Raw genomic sequence first — 13,931 nt, 5'->3', positions numbered from 1 at the left:
AGAAGAGTACCTTCCAAATCTATCTCAGGGGTGGGTGAGAGTCTAATGATATACTGAAAAATACAGCACGGTCAAATATTTAAAAGAACCAAACTTAGGTTAGGTTTTTATGATTTAAAAAAAAAAGAGAGGCAGAAGAAAGGCAGAATTCTTCTGCCTCTCTCTTTTTTTTTTTTAAATCATAAAACCTATGCATAGGTACATACATAGGTATAAAACCTATGTATAGGTTCTCTATAGCCAACCAAATCCTGATTATGGGGACTTGTACCAGAAACAGATTTCTGGGTGATTTGTAACACTTTTATTCAAACAACCAAAAAAGTATTTATTTACTTATATAACTGTTTTTCACTTTATAAGTTGTTTTCTCTAGGTTGGACTGAGTTAAAATAATCTCCATATTTCCTCAAGAGTTAGCTAAGTGTGAAGCTGAGGAAGCAGGAAAGGAGAATGTCTTGTGACTTCCTCCATCACAAACTGCTTAAATAATCTAAATCATCAGCTCTGCTTTAAAAACAAAGTGTCCTTCTCTGTTCTGAACAGACTAATGGACAGGAACTTCTGCTTTCTAGGTCTGCTCTGGACTGCCACTGTATAAATGAAAACTCCCAGAAAATTCCTATCTCGATATTCCATTTAGAAAACAGAAATCAAATGTGACTTCCAAGGGGGGTGGGGGTGATGATGGAGCCAGGCTCCACCAACAATCATATTTTGTGAACAAAGTCCTGGTCACATTAGGGTGACCCAGTCCTGGGCAATTTATTAATGTAGATAATAAGGTAGTGTTTATTAATGTAGATAAAAGAGCCATGAATTCCTGCCCAGGGTGACCTTCCTACAATGCAAAACTCATCATATCACTCCTCTTCTTCAAACCCTTCAATGATTCCCCATTATCTGCAAGATAAAGTCCATGTCCTTACATGACATAAAACCCAGCCACTCTCCACAGACCACAGCTTTATCTTACTTCATCCCCACCTACAACCGTCCCAAACCCTAGTCTCCTTATTAACTCTGCAGTTTCCTAAGCACCTCTGCCTTCACAAGTTTTCCACATCTCTATTCTCTCTACCCTTCCAACACCCACCCCATCTCTCACTCCACCCACAGCGACTTAAGATCCAGTTCTGACATTAGCTCTCTGGAAAGTTTTTACAATGCTCCACCCACCACCCTATGCACACATTCTGGGCTAAATTTTCCCTCTCTATGCCTGCAAGTTCTCCTAAAAATATCTCCACTGCAGTCTTATTATACCCATTTTATATGATACATCTGCTTAGCTGTTGCTACCTTCCAAGCCGAGAGCTCTGTGAGAACAGGGAGTATTTCTTAATCACTTTTGGACCTCCATCTCTTGACATGATGTCTGCATGAAAGCAAGCATTCAAAAAATGTTAGTGAATGAACGAATGAATTTTTCAGAATCCCTCAAGTTTTATCTATAGCTCTGAAGATCCAAGGAATAGTCAATTGTCTCAGAATCGAGGTTTGGTTGGCGCGATACCCTTGCAGTAAACAGTGATTTCATTGTCCTCACTCTAAATGAGTTAAGAAAGATTAGAGAGAAACTTGAGAAACGGAGGTGAGGATATGCAGAGATTTCCATGACCAGGTTCTATTCAGCTTGTGCTCAATAGTCACTCCATGTTTCCATAATCCTGTGAGTCACTGGAATAATAAAAATGGGGTGGTGGAAAGACCCACCAGCCTCTCTCCTCCTGACCCCAGATCACTGTCATAAGAAGGGGAATAGTTAAGGCATCATGGCTACATTCAGGAGTCAGACTGCGGGACAGTGGGAAAAAGCAGGTTACAATCCCAATATGTGATTAACTGGGAAAGCCCCAGGCTACCACCCTGGAGACTAACACATGATATGAAGGGCTTATGGGAGATAGTATAGTACAGTGATGAAGAACAAGGTTATGGGGTTCTTCCAACCCCACTACACATGACCTGTGGACCTCTGGAGGACATGTGTTATATTCGGAGCCTCATTTTCTCCACAGAAAGTCTGTCTAGTAATATCTGATGCATGGGGCCATTGCGAAATTCAGTGACATAATAAATGTAAAGTGTTCAGTGTTCCCCGCATGGTAGATATTGTTACAATCCACTATCAACTCCAAGCGCTTTCTTTAAATGACCATGTTAGGTGCCTGTTTACTTAGTTCAAGTAAACATTAATCCAGATAAACAAATTAAGAAAATCTAAGCAAACGCATCACAAAGGGCTAAATCAGCTTTAAACCTGGATGAAAATAAAAGGTAACATGTACTGAGCCTTATGATGTGTTAGGCACTTTTAGAAATATTTTTTTACATATCAGCTCACTTCATTTGCACAACTTCATGAGCTAAGCACTGTCATCATCATTATTTTTACTCTCATCATCCTTATTATACTAATGAAGAAACAAGGCTCACAGCGATTAAGTTAATTTATCCCAGGCTTGATTCACAACTGGTATAGAATCAGGATTCAAACTAGAAGTCTAGATTGCTAGTTATTATGAACTGAATTGTGTTCCTCCAAACTTATATGTTGAAGCTCTCAGTACCTCAAAATGTGATTGTATCTGGAGATAAGGCCTTTACAGAGGTACTTAAACAGTGCCTGGGTGGCTCAGTCAGTTAAGCATCCAACTTTAGCTCAGGTCATGATCTTGTGGTTCATGAGTTTGAGCCCCCCATTGGGCTCTCTGCTGTCAGCGCAGAGCCTGCTTCAGATTCTGTCTCCCTCTTTCTCTGCCCCTTGCCCTCACCCTCTCTCTCTCAAAAGTAAATAAAACATTTTAAAAATATTTTTAAAAAGAGGTAGTTAAGTTAAAGTGAGGCCATATGGTAGACCCTCATCCAAAATGACTGGTATTGTTATAAGAAAATATTGGAGGGGCACCTGGGTGGCTCAGTCAGTTGGGCGGCCGACTTCGGCTCAGGTCAAGATCTTGCGGTCCGTGAGTTCGAGCCCCGCGTCGGGCTCTGTGCTGACAGCTCGGAGCCTGAAGCCTGTTTCAGATTCTATGTCTCCCTCTCTCTGACCCTCCCCCATTCATGCTCTGTCTCTCTCTGTCTCAAAAATAAATAAACGTTAAAAAAAAATTTTTAAGAAAATATTAGAATTCAAAGAGACACCAGCGATGGGCACACACAAAGGAAAAGCCATGTGAGAGGAACAAGATAAGGTGGCCATCTGCAAGCCAAGGAGAGAAGTCTCAGAAGAAAGCAAACCTATGGACACCTTGATCTTAGATTACCAGCCTCCAGAACTGTGAGAAAATAAATGTATGTTGTTTAAGCCACCCCGCCTGTGGTATTTTGTGACGGCAGCCCTAGAAAACTAATATGACAATCCACACCCTTAACTACAAAGCTATTTGAATTAGAGAGCTCACAGCTTCTTCCCCATGTTTAGAACAGTGCTTCACACATAGACAGTAAATGCTATCAATTACGACTGAATATGACTGCAATATTTGTGCATTCACTGAAATCAGAATGAGGCTGTCTAGTCCTTCTGCACCCGTGTGGTCCATAGACCAATCTAAAGATGGAAACAGATTTAGTACTAATGGAAAGATCATAACCTTGAGCTCAGGCAGCTTCTGAGCGGATCCCGAAGGTTCTGAGTGGATCCTGAAATCAGTGGCAAAAGATTCGGGCCCCCGAATTCTCACACAGGCCACTGGTGTCAGCCCCACAAAGATTCTTGACTTTTGTGTTCACTGATGTGGCCCCCAATGACTAGAAGAGCAGCTGGCACAGAGTAGGTGCTCAATAATGTATTTCTTAAAAGGAGAAAAGATGAATGTGAGCAGATTGCATGGGACTGAGGCACGTGCATGTTTTATGCTGTGGTAACTAGTCATGTCCTTTCTATCGCAGCCATGTGTGGGATCAAGGGACAAGATGCAGAGGCCTGGCAGACAAGGTTACCAGGTCCCCTCGCTTGTCTATGAAGGTATGTAGTGAGCAAACAAGAGGACATTGGAACAGAGTGCTGCTTGGAGGGGATGCCAGCAAACTTGTGTTCGCCAGGGAATTAAAGTATTAAGCTGACCAGCTCAATTTGATTGTTAAAGATAAAACCTTAGGGCTTTTCTGATAAAGAACACAATCTTTTCCATCCAGATTTTTAACAACAAAACGTGATTCCTACACTCCCAAATAAATATTTTAAGAAAGTTGGTACATACGTCCAAGATTTTTAGGATTTAGAGTCCATGTGTTTCCAGGTTGTAGGGACAGCTATATTATGCTCATTACTCCCTACACAATGCTTCTGTCCTCACCTGAGACCCTAAAACCACATGAAATGTGCAGGTGCTGTCCCCCCGCTCTGGCAACTGCCCCATCACTCAGCACGTACAGTGCTGTCCACACGGACTCAAAAAGAGAGTGGAAAATACACACTGGATTTCTCCTACTTTATAATAAAATGAGGCAATGCAAGTTGGGAAACAGTGAGCAACTAGGGATCTACAATGAATTCATATGGAAGTTGGTGGGGTGCCTACAGTTTGTCATCTAAGCAGCCTTGACATACAGAATTCCTGGAACCAGGCTACCTTAATTCGGTATGACAGCTCTGTGGCAATAAGACAGCATTCTAAAAATAAAGCATACATAATGCATCTTCCATGCTGGGCATGAAAAATAGTATAATGCTTAAATGCTACCAAAATGGTGTCCCTTGGGATTCATTCACATTACTGTGCAGACCGCTAGGGAAGTTTGGGCAAAGCTGCTAAATCGAAGATCACAGAGGGGTGCTGGATCTTCTTATGCTCTTGACTTTTATATGAATGTAGTCTGCTTTTCTAATCTTAGATAAACATTTTAGAATATTTTGTTTAAAAAAATTAAATGTATCGGCACCGTATAGTATCTGGTGACCTTTGAAATGATTTAAGACTTTTGCAATAGTTTGGCAGAAAATACACTACTACGTTCAGTCACGTTTGCATCTATATGATCATTTATGGTAAAACAAGAAAATCTGGTAAGCATTGGTTTGCATTAAAAAACAAAACAAAACAAAAAGCTTGCAGCAATGTTCAGAGTGATATGTCCTACTTTTCTTGCATAAAAGTATCATCAATGTTAAATTGTTGAATTGAAGAAAGAAATTAAGTAGACATGTTGGTGTAGTGGCAAATTAGAAATCACCATGCTAAAATTTGCCCATTTTTGCCACTATCCTACAATTATACCAAGTTATATCTGAGAGGCAATATGGGTTAAGAGAATCAACTTGAGGAGGCTTTAGTATCAGACAGAATGGTTACAAATTCTAGTTCCATTGCTCATTAGCTATGTGTCCTTGGACAAGTTTCAGAAATCTTGCCAAATTTCAGGATTCCCGTATTTAAAGTATCAGTAGTATCTGCTTTATATAATGGTTAAGTGATACAATAGACATAAGACGCCAAATGCAGTACAGGAATGGTGTGATGCATAACACTAGACTCATTATAAACTCACAATTGAAGAAGGTGTTATTATTTCAGAAAATGATTTTTTAAAAACAGCCCTTTGATGTTATATTCCGATTCAACTGTGCATTTCCCACATAGATAGGCCCAGGATAGGCATCTGCTCCAGTGATAATTGCTAGATTTTGTGGCATGGTACACCACTGGCACTCCCTACCTAATTACAACCTTGCCTTTCCTCAAGTACACCCGTCCTCTTTTCTGGGTTATCTTTGGAGTAGCATCTGTCAAAAGCTGGTTGGCATACAGTACAAGGTCAGCGAGTCCACTAATTTCACATACATATTTTTTGTATTCAAGGAGAATCACATAGAAGTCATCAAATTATACAATCAAGGACCTGTCCCAAGCTAGCCTGAGCTAATGGCTCTGTGCTGAAAGGATCACCCACAACAGTTTTAGTAATTAAGAAACAAACAAAACCTGAAGACAAGCTTTATAACGGAGACCTTTCACTTTGGACTGAATCAACGGAAAGGTCAATCTGAGAGGCTGGGGGCAGGTAGATCATTTAATCATAGCATTTGATTCTCTTTTACATCTCTTCTTGCATCTCACGTATGCTTTTTACATACAGGCAATTTACATGACTTCGAGCAAAGTTCGTAATTACTCTGGGCCTCCACCACCGTGTCTACAAAACGTTTTTCATGGAGTACTCGCCTTGTAAAATTTTTATGAGGATTTAATGAGATAACTCATGAACAGTACCTAAAACGGTGCCTAGTATATCCTAACCTCAACATTACTTTTGCTGTGGTTAGGGTAGGTGACTCCTTGAGAGAAAAAGAGGCTCTCGTAGCCTGTACTGGTGCATCACTGTGTAAGCCATCTATTTCACTATATTAAACAACCAGATACACTAATATGTTGTGGTGATGGAGGGAGAAGACCTCCTTAAGGGCCCTTAATGGATTTGTTGAAGGAAGCAGATTGATGAAAGTAGGAAAGACAAGGAAGTTCTTTCTGGATATCCAACTCATTGTGTGACCGAGAGCAATCTTCTTCTATCTTTTTTTTTTTAATTTTTTTTTTTTAGTGTTTATTTTTGAGAGAGAGAGAGAGAGAGACAGAGTGTGAACAGGGGAGGGGCAGAGAGAGAGGGAGACCAGAATCCGAAGCAGGCTCCAGGCTTCGAGCTGTCAGCACAGAGCCTGACATGGGGCTCAAACTCACAAACCGTGAGATCATGACCTGAGCCGAAGTCAGACGTTCAACTGACTGAGCCACCCAGGCGTCCCTATCTTTTATCAACTTAAAGTGAAGGTTAAAAAACTTCTACTGCACAGGTTTTTTGGAAAGATTTACTTAGATAAGCCAAATATCTATATTTGATTCACAATACATACTAGCTATGTTCTTGGTACTGTGGTATGTTCTTGGTTTTTATTCCCATAAGGTCAGGAATTCCCTGGGCCTGCACTGATGGGTCATTAACAAGGCATAAAGAATCAGAAAGCTATAGTATGCTCACACCCAAGTGTGGGTAAATAAGATTAGGTAAATAGGTATAGAGAGGGCAGGGCAAAGGCCCCAATATGAAGGTATATGAGGTAAACAAGATTAGGTATTCAGGGTGGAAACGCCCCCCAGCTTAGTACAATGGCAGAAAGCTGCTTTCACAGGAAGGAAGAACCAAATTAGGTAAACAGGTAAATAGGGCTATAGACCAGCTGTGGGGCAAGGTTGCCCAGAACAGAGATAATTAGCAAAAGAAAGGTGCCTTGTTGACCCTGAGGTTGTATGCTCTGTCTTTCTTGTCCCCTAGACCAGTTTAGGTTAACAGACATAGTGCCTAAGTCTGCTGTAAACAACCTTCCCCTGGAACCAGGATTTTGTTTCATATTAACGCAAACCCCTAACCCCACATATCTTCAAAACCCCCTTTCCTTCACGTCCATGAGTTACTGTTCACAGTTTCATTGTCTCTTTGTGCACGTGCATCACCATGTTTGTAAGCCTTCTGATCCTAATAAAAATGGAACAAGGACCCTCAATCGGGGCTCTTGTCTTTTCCCGGACATTAGCCATCTCTCGAATTTTAATCCTGTGTCCCGCTTTCTTGCTAGACAAGAAAGAACTCTAGACCCAGAGTTTACAACGGTACTGAGCATGAATTTATTTTCACAAACATTAATCAAAAGTCAGAACAGAAACAACGCTTAGGACAGGATTACTTACAGGATTTTCTGACTACTCACTCTCCCAGATATTAAAATATCTATTTTAGACCAAGCCAGATCATCAGAGAAATACATACCTAAACTAAATCCAACACTTCCTCCTACAGAAAACACATTATCGAATAACTATAGTGTGAGGCCAGCAGACTATATTGATGGTCCTCATAAGAACAAGCTCTATCAACCTTATTATTTGCATAATACAGAGACTGCCAAGGACATTTCCCACTACCTCTAGGATGAGCTCTTTGTAAGATCCTCCAGGAGAAATCTAGGCCTAAAATTGTTAGTACTAAAACAAATGTTTAGGGCTAAAAATGTTAGTACTTGTCCTCAGTATGGGAAGATGGAAGCAAATACAGGTTTACTGTTAGGAGTCAGTGGAACAGGCTCAGACTATATCCCTGCATTCATTCAAAAATATTTAGTGAACACCTACTATGGGCCAGACTCCCCACTTGAATCTAGAAATGATAAAACAAAGACAGGAAATATCTCTGCCTTCACACATCTACAGACCTAGTGGGAAAAAAAGATGATTGAATGAACAACCAAAATGCAAAGAGATGATACAGAATGAAGCAGAAATAGGTCGTGGGTAACTAGATAAAATCTATCACCTCCTTATGTAGACAGGGAGGCTGAAACAAATCTAAGCTTGGACCGAAAGAAGAATAAGAGGCTCCCAGAGGAAAGTACACACTTCTGTGGAAATCAAGAAAGGGAAGACATGTCAGGAAAAGCCTAGAAATTGGTGGATGGAGAGAGAGATACCAAGAAGCTAAGACTGTCCACATACATCTCCTACCATGAGCAGAACTGAACTATTTATGTACTTTATATCAATGTAATAGCCTACATAAGTAGAATTATATTGTGTAGAGTGTTCATAACTATATTTAAATCATCTCATAGACTCCCGAGGAAATTGGCTTGATTTTACATCTTTAAATAACTACATAGGAGAAGTGAAAAAACAAAGAAAGATATAGTATTGTTTGAGATATAATCTTAGGTATTTAACTCATCACATGGAGGGTCATATCAATACAACCTCATTGGTTTCTTTCCATCACTACTTACTTCTGAAACAAGAGAAGAATGCTAGGATATATTGGGATTATAAATCTCTCCTTCAAATCGAATGCAACTGCACTCTTTATTCCCAAAAATGCTGGATATTCAGAGCACAGAATGAAATATATTCAAGGAATCCTGGTTTTGAAAAAGTTTAACTGAGCAATCAAGAAACCAGGGTTTTAGACCTGTTCAGGTCACATAAAGAAATGATATCTATGTGAGGACTGGAGGGTATGTGAGTGACTCAGTGAGCTTGGTACCTCATGTGTATAGCGTAGTAACAAAAATAGACAATATTTATTGAAGGTTTACTGTGTGACAAGCACTCATTCCACGTATTTTTCATGGATTCACTAACAATAACCTCATGAGGCAGGTATTATTGTCACTTTACAGTTGAGGAAACTGAGCCATACAGAGATACTGTAACATTTCTGGGTCCCATGGTTGGTAACAGCTCCAAGTTCCTACCCACTATCTTATTCTTTGGACTTTCATCCAAGAGCATCCCAGGGGAGTGCCATATTGGGGTACTATGCCTCAGGATCTATTCAAGAATTCACCTTCTCTACACAGGGGCTTTTATGACAGGATAGTGAATGACAGTATAGGATAATAAGCGTCACTCTATGCTATGTGTTGCTTTGCCCAAGACAGACTTGGTATATACCCATTATCTCAATGCCCACTAATATCTTCTTTTACTCCAGGGTGTTCCACTTTGGAAAATAAGTAACACAGTCACCTAAGCCCAGTGGTTTAGAGCTTAGGTTGTGCAGTTTGCCGGGTCTATGTTTGAAACTCAACTTAGCCATTTACTAGCTGTGGAAGTTGAGGCCGATTATTTTGGCTAAATAAGTCTCAATTTTCATATCCACTAAATGTAAATAATAGTGGTATCTACCTTACAGCACTGTTGTGAGAAACATACAGTCAAGGCATGTATGAATTGTATGAATCAATTATTATAGTGCATGGCCAACAGCGAGCACCCAATAAAAATTAGCTTTTACCAAACTTTTGTTAAATGTTTGAGTTGTATCAGCACAATCATGATGGACTATTTTGTGAACTGGAGACATCGAAACATACCTGTGAATCTGAAGCACTTAGACATGAACCAGGATAAGTAAGGAATTCCAAGTACTTCCAAGTGTATCACTGGTACTTCAAGAAGTACTGGTTTTAAGACTAAATTATAATCCTAAAGTCATTGGAAATGCAGTTTAGTTCTTGGCCACTCCCAAGAATCTTAATCCACTCCAGTCCAGGCTCCATAAAATGCTAAATTTTATGACACAAAGCAAGAAAATACTCTTTGAGTTTATGATCCCTTTGTGCTCCTTTTTAGCCTGTTGGGCCAACCTAGATTCATACTGGCAATTTCTGGCATTATTCTGCTTGCAAACACGAGCCACTGACCCACCCTACTTGGTATTCAAAGCCTGGAACAGCCTCAGGATTCAGAGAATATCCTTTATATGGCATAAGCATGGCCACAGATCAGCCCCTTTGCCTGAAACTAAAGTGACTAGCTACATATCCCCAGAACCTGCCAAATCGTCCGTCACCTGAGAGAGTCTTAGAAATCGGGCTCAATAAATTGCAGTCACAGGCTTGAAGAAACCGTAGGGCTAGTTAGCATATATACTGAACACATTACCTATTTTTGCTTCATTTTCTCTGTAAAATAAGGAGGTTAAATCCACTGTAAAAGAATCCAAGGGTCGAAGTTAACATGGTCTGGCTCTGGGCTTTTTAAGAAGATTCCATCTGCTGAAGAAAGATAACCCATTTCCCCTTTCCTTTTAAAAACTCCTAACGAATGAAATTCTACTTACTTCCATAGTAACCTCTCTAATAATATGCCTGACTGTCAGCAAGTTCTTTGCCTCCACCCCGCTTCCTCTTCTCATCATGCAAATTGCCACTGGCTTTAATTAGATTTAATAAGCCACTGGGAAGTGCAGGGAGGGAAATGGAGAGCAAAGATTACACAGTGTGGGCTTACTCTTGCATGTTGAGTACAGCATTTCCCTGGAACTCTCATATCCTCCCAAAGCTGGGAAAGTAAAGAATGCCAAACGTATGGAAAGACATGCTGCTGCTGTCCAAATGTGAAACGTGGGTGGAGAAAATCATTTCGAAAAGGAGAGTGAGGGAAAAGAGAAAAATCAACCCGAATCCCCAACAGCTGCAAATAACGAAGCATGTGAAGCTGTTACCTTGGATGAACTCTGATTTCCTGCTCACAGACGGCAGGGTCCTGTTGAGCCCAAGGATCCTGTCCAGGTGGAAGGCGAACACCTCACTCATGTCCAAGGGCTGCTTGAGCAGTCCACAGGGGCTGGGGCCGCAGCCAGGCACAGAGCCAGCGGCGCTCCCCTCCAGCACCAGCAAGCGGGCTCCGCTCTTGGAGGATATTGGGTGAAGACCGGCCACGGCACCATCCGCCAACAGGCGCATTCTGAGGATGTCTTCTTTGCTCAGCCACGAGGGGGCGCTCTCGCTGTAGATCCTGATGTTGCTCTCCCTGGTCTCGGGCCGCTGAAAATCTGAGCCACCAACCTGCACCCCTGAACCCCGTATCAACCTCCAGGGTCGTTCCCCAACCTTGCCCAGGTTTCCTCCCTGCACTTCAGCATCAGCTGCCCTTGCAGCTTCCTGTGGCTGAAGGGATGGCCCAACCAAAGCCTCCTGCCCCAGGGCCGGAGATGCCACTGCATACTTCTTTCTGCGCTTGGGTTTCACTGTGCCACGGATATTGGCAGGCTTGCTGCGCTTGGAGCGTAGGGTAATGTACACCACGTTGAGCTGCAGCGTGGTCCCATTGCCCTGGGACTCTGGAGGGGCCAGGGTACCATCCAAGGGTATCTCAGGGAAGGGCGCCTCGACGGTGTCACGACCCCGGTGCGGCCCCTTTTCTGCTGCCCTTCCTTGCTGGAGAGAGGCACGTCCCACCTGGCTCACCAGAAAGCCCAAGTAGATGGCGCAGGCAGTGCCCAGCAGGAGGTTCCTCCGGGTCCTTGGGCGCCGGCTGCTCCAGAGTTTACGCACCCGCGGGACGCACAGGGAGCAGATGAACCAGTTTATGAGTTGCCCTGGCTTGTCTGGACAGGTCATTTCTCTGCTGCATCCACATGTTGAGCAGACTTTAAAGTCTGCAGTTGGTTCCTGCTGACATGATGCATGGTTTCCTGAATTCAGCTGTCGCCTCTGCTTAGGTATATAAGTGGTCTCCAGTGGGTAGAGTAAAGGTGGAAGTGTAAAGGGTTGGTGATGAAGTTGGGAATGTTTCCGACGCTCGCCACGACAAACCGTTTAAACTCCTATCAGCTTCCCCGAGGAGAAGTGTGGCTTGTGTCTGAGAATGAATGGAAACAGAGTTAACTGAGTCACAATCTCAGACGAGTTCAGTTCCTCTTCAAGAGTAAAGGAAAAAAAAAAAGTAACCCTTTCCTTTCATAAATATCACCGCCATGAAATGTTTTTTTTTTTAAAGAGAGTTTAACAAATAGACACAAGATAGATGTATAGATTTGATACTCAGTTTAGAGTAATGAAAACAAAGCCCTAAAATCCAAGAATATTTTATAACTTGTAGCTGGAGTCATTTAATTTGATTCTGAAAGAAATGTATTGACATTTGACCAACCCAGGCTTTTCCTTTTTGACATTTAGAAATAATTTAAGACAAGTGATAGGTAGTTTTTAAAAACAATCTATTGCCATCCCGTGTTTACTTTTTAAAGTCCTGCATTACAAATTGGGCAGAAGCATCAAGTATTAACATTCAGTTTCAGAAACATATTATCTTAATCTGATGGTACAGTTTTTTCTTCAGAGTATGTTTCAACATCCTGCATTAGGAATTATTGTAATATGAAACCATAAACATCCATATATCTTAACAGAAGTTACATTGATTCAGTCACACACACATGCACACACACAAACACAAAACACAAATCCGACTGCTTTTCATTCCTTTTCTTCCCACAAAAGTCAGCTGAAAGAAAATAAAGGGATCTTTAGCTCTATTTTTTCACATTATGAAAAAGAAGAACTCACAAGCAACCTTACTTACACAGCTGGCCCCATGCTTGGCTCCAGGAAGAATGTAATCCCTGACTGTAATGCAAAGAACTTTTAAAGGCTGAAGCATGTAAGTAGAACATATTTCATGGTCAAGAGTGTTCCACATTTCAAATATTTCAGCTCAGCTTTAAAAGCTCCCTTGAAAACTACTGATTGCAAAGCAAAACAGTTACTTGTGAACTGGCTGCTGCTATCCCAGTTTTCAGATGCCTAAGTTTTTTTTTTTTTAAATAGTTTAAAAAATAAACTTTGATTTTAAATTCTGGAACAACAAAAGCCGTACAGAAGCAGTTTTCATTGAAATAATTTTCCACTTATTCTTAACCTCTGGGAGCCCTCTAGTGTCCTGTTTGGAAACAGACTCAGAAATGTCAGTCTCCTAAGTTAAAAAGGGATTGGGAGTGTTTGCTTGGCAGCAGCCGGATAAATACTTTATAAAATGAGGAATCCCGTTGCCCTGCTGTCCCTCCCACGTAGCTGGGGATTTAGAGCACCCAGGTTCCCGGAACTACGACTTACCTTACCATCTTGACTGTTTACAGAGTCACATGTGTCTGCCAACTCTTCTGAGAAGAAGGGGCCTACAGGTTTATAAAAAGGTAAGAAAGGGTTAACTTCCACGAGGAAAAAAATAGAACGGTGAGATAAGAGTACGTACAGATAGGCGAAGACATTTATAGTGTGGTCTTGCACAGTGCAACAGCTCACAAAAAGAAGTCATGGATTCTCTCTGATTGGAGGTTGTTTTAAAAACAGGTTAGTAATTGGCTTGGGGAGATTGCATATCCTGGCACAAAGGTAGGGTTGATGACCTCTGGGTGTCATTTAAGCTCCTTTTTTTTTTTTTTTTTTTTGCTTCTATGGCAAATAGAGTCAGAAGGCAGGAAGGCTACAGGGAACATTTTCCCCACTGGAAAAGAAGTTTGGGATCCTAGGGTGAGGAGGGGGTAAGAGATTAGTGTATGATATATAATCCTAAAACTACTACATTTTACAATGCAATAAAAAATAAAAGATCAGGGAATTAAAATATAGAGAAAAGGAAAGAACAATCTTCTAAGTG

General features: G+C 41.2%; 1 protein-coding gene across 3 annotated transcripts in view; it reads right to left on the bottom strand.

Annotated features, from left to right (window-relative positions):
* The window catches only part of GASK1B (golgi associated kinase 1B), a 46,810-nt gene extending 33,294 nt beyond the window's left edge, over nt 1-13,516 (bottom strand). Inside the window, exons 1-2 of one of the 3 annotated variants that reach the window (XM_007084212.3) lie at nt 13,388-13,516; nt 10,996-12,134 (exon numbers count right to left, since the gene is read on the bottom strand). In XM_007084212.3, coding sequence (XP_007084274.1) covers nt 10,996-11,893 — 898 coding nt within the window. In that variant the 5' untranslated portion in view covers nt 11,894-12,134; nt 13,388-13,516. Of the gene's footprint in view, nt 1-10,995; nt 12,135-12,848; nt 12,999-13,387 lie in introns of those variants that run through there. The other 2 variants (XM_015538423.2, XM_007084211.3) reach the window with 2 other exon arrangements.
* Between the last annotated feature and the right edge of the window lie 415 nt (nt 13,517-13,931).

This window comes from Panthera tigris, chromosome B1, assembly GCF_018350195.1.
Source record: "Panthera tigris isolate Pti1 chromosome B1, P.tigris_Pti1_mat1.1, whole genome shotgun sequence".
Taxonomy (NCBI): domain Eukaryota; kingdom Metazoa; phylum Chordata; class Mammalia; order Carnivora; family Felidae; genus Panthera; species Panthera tigris.
The sequence above is the reverse complement of the archived record's forward strand: the minus strand, read 5'-3'. Positions and strand labels throughout refer to the sequence as shown.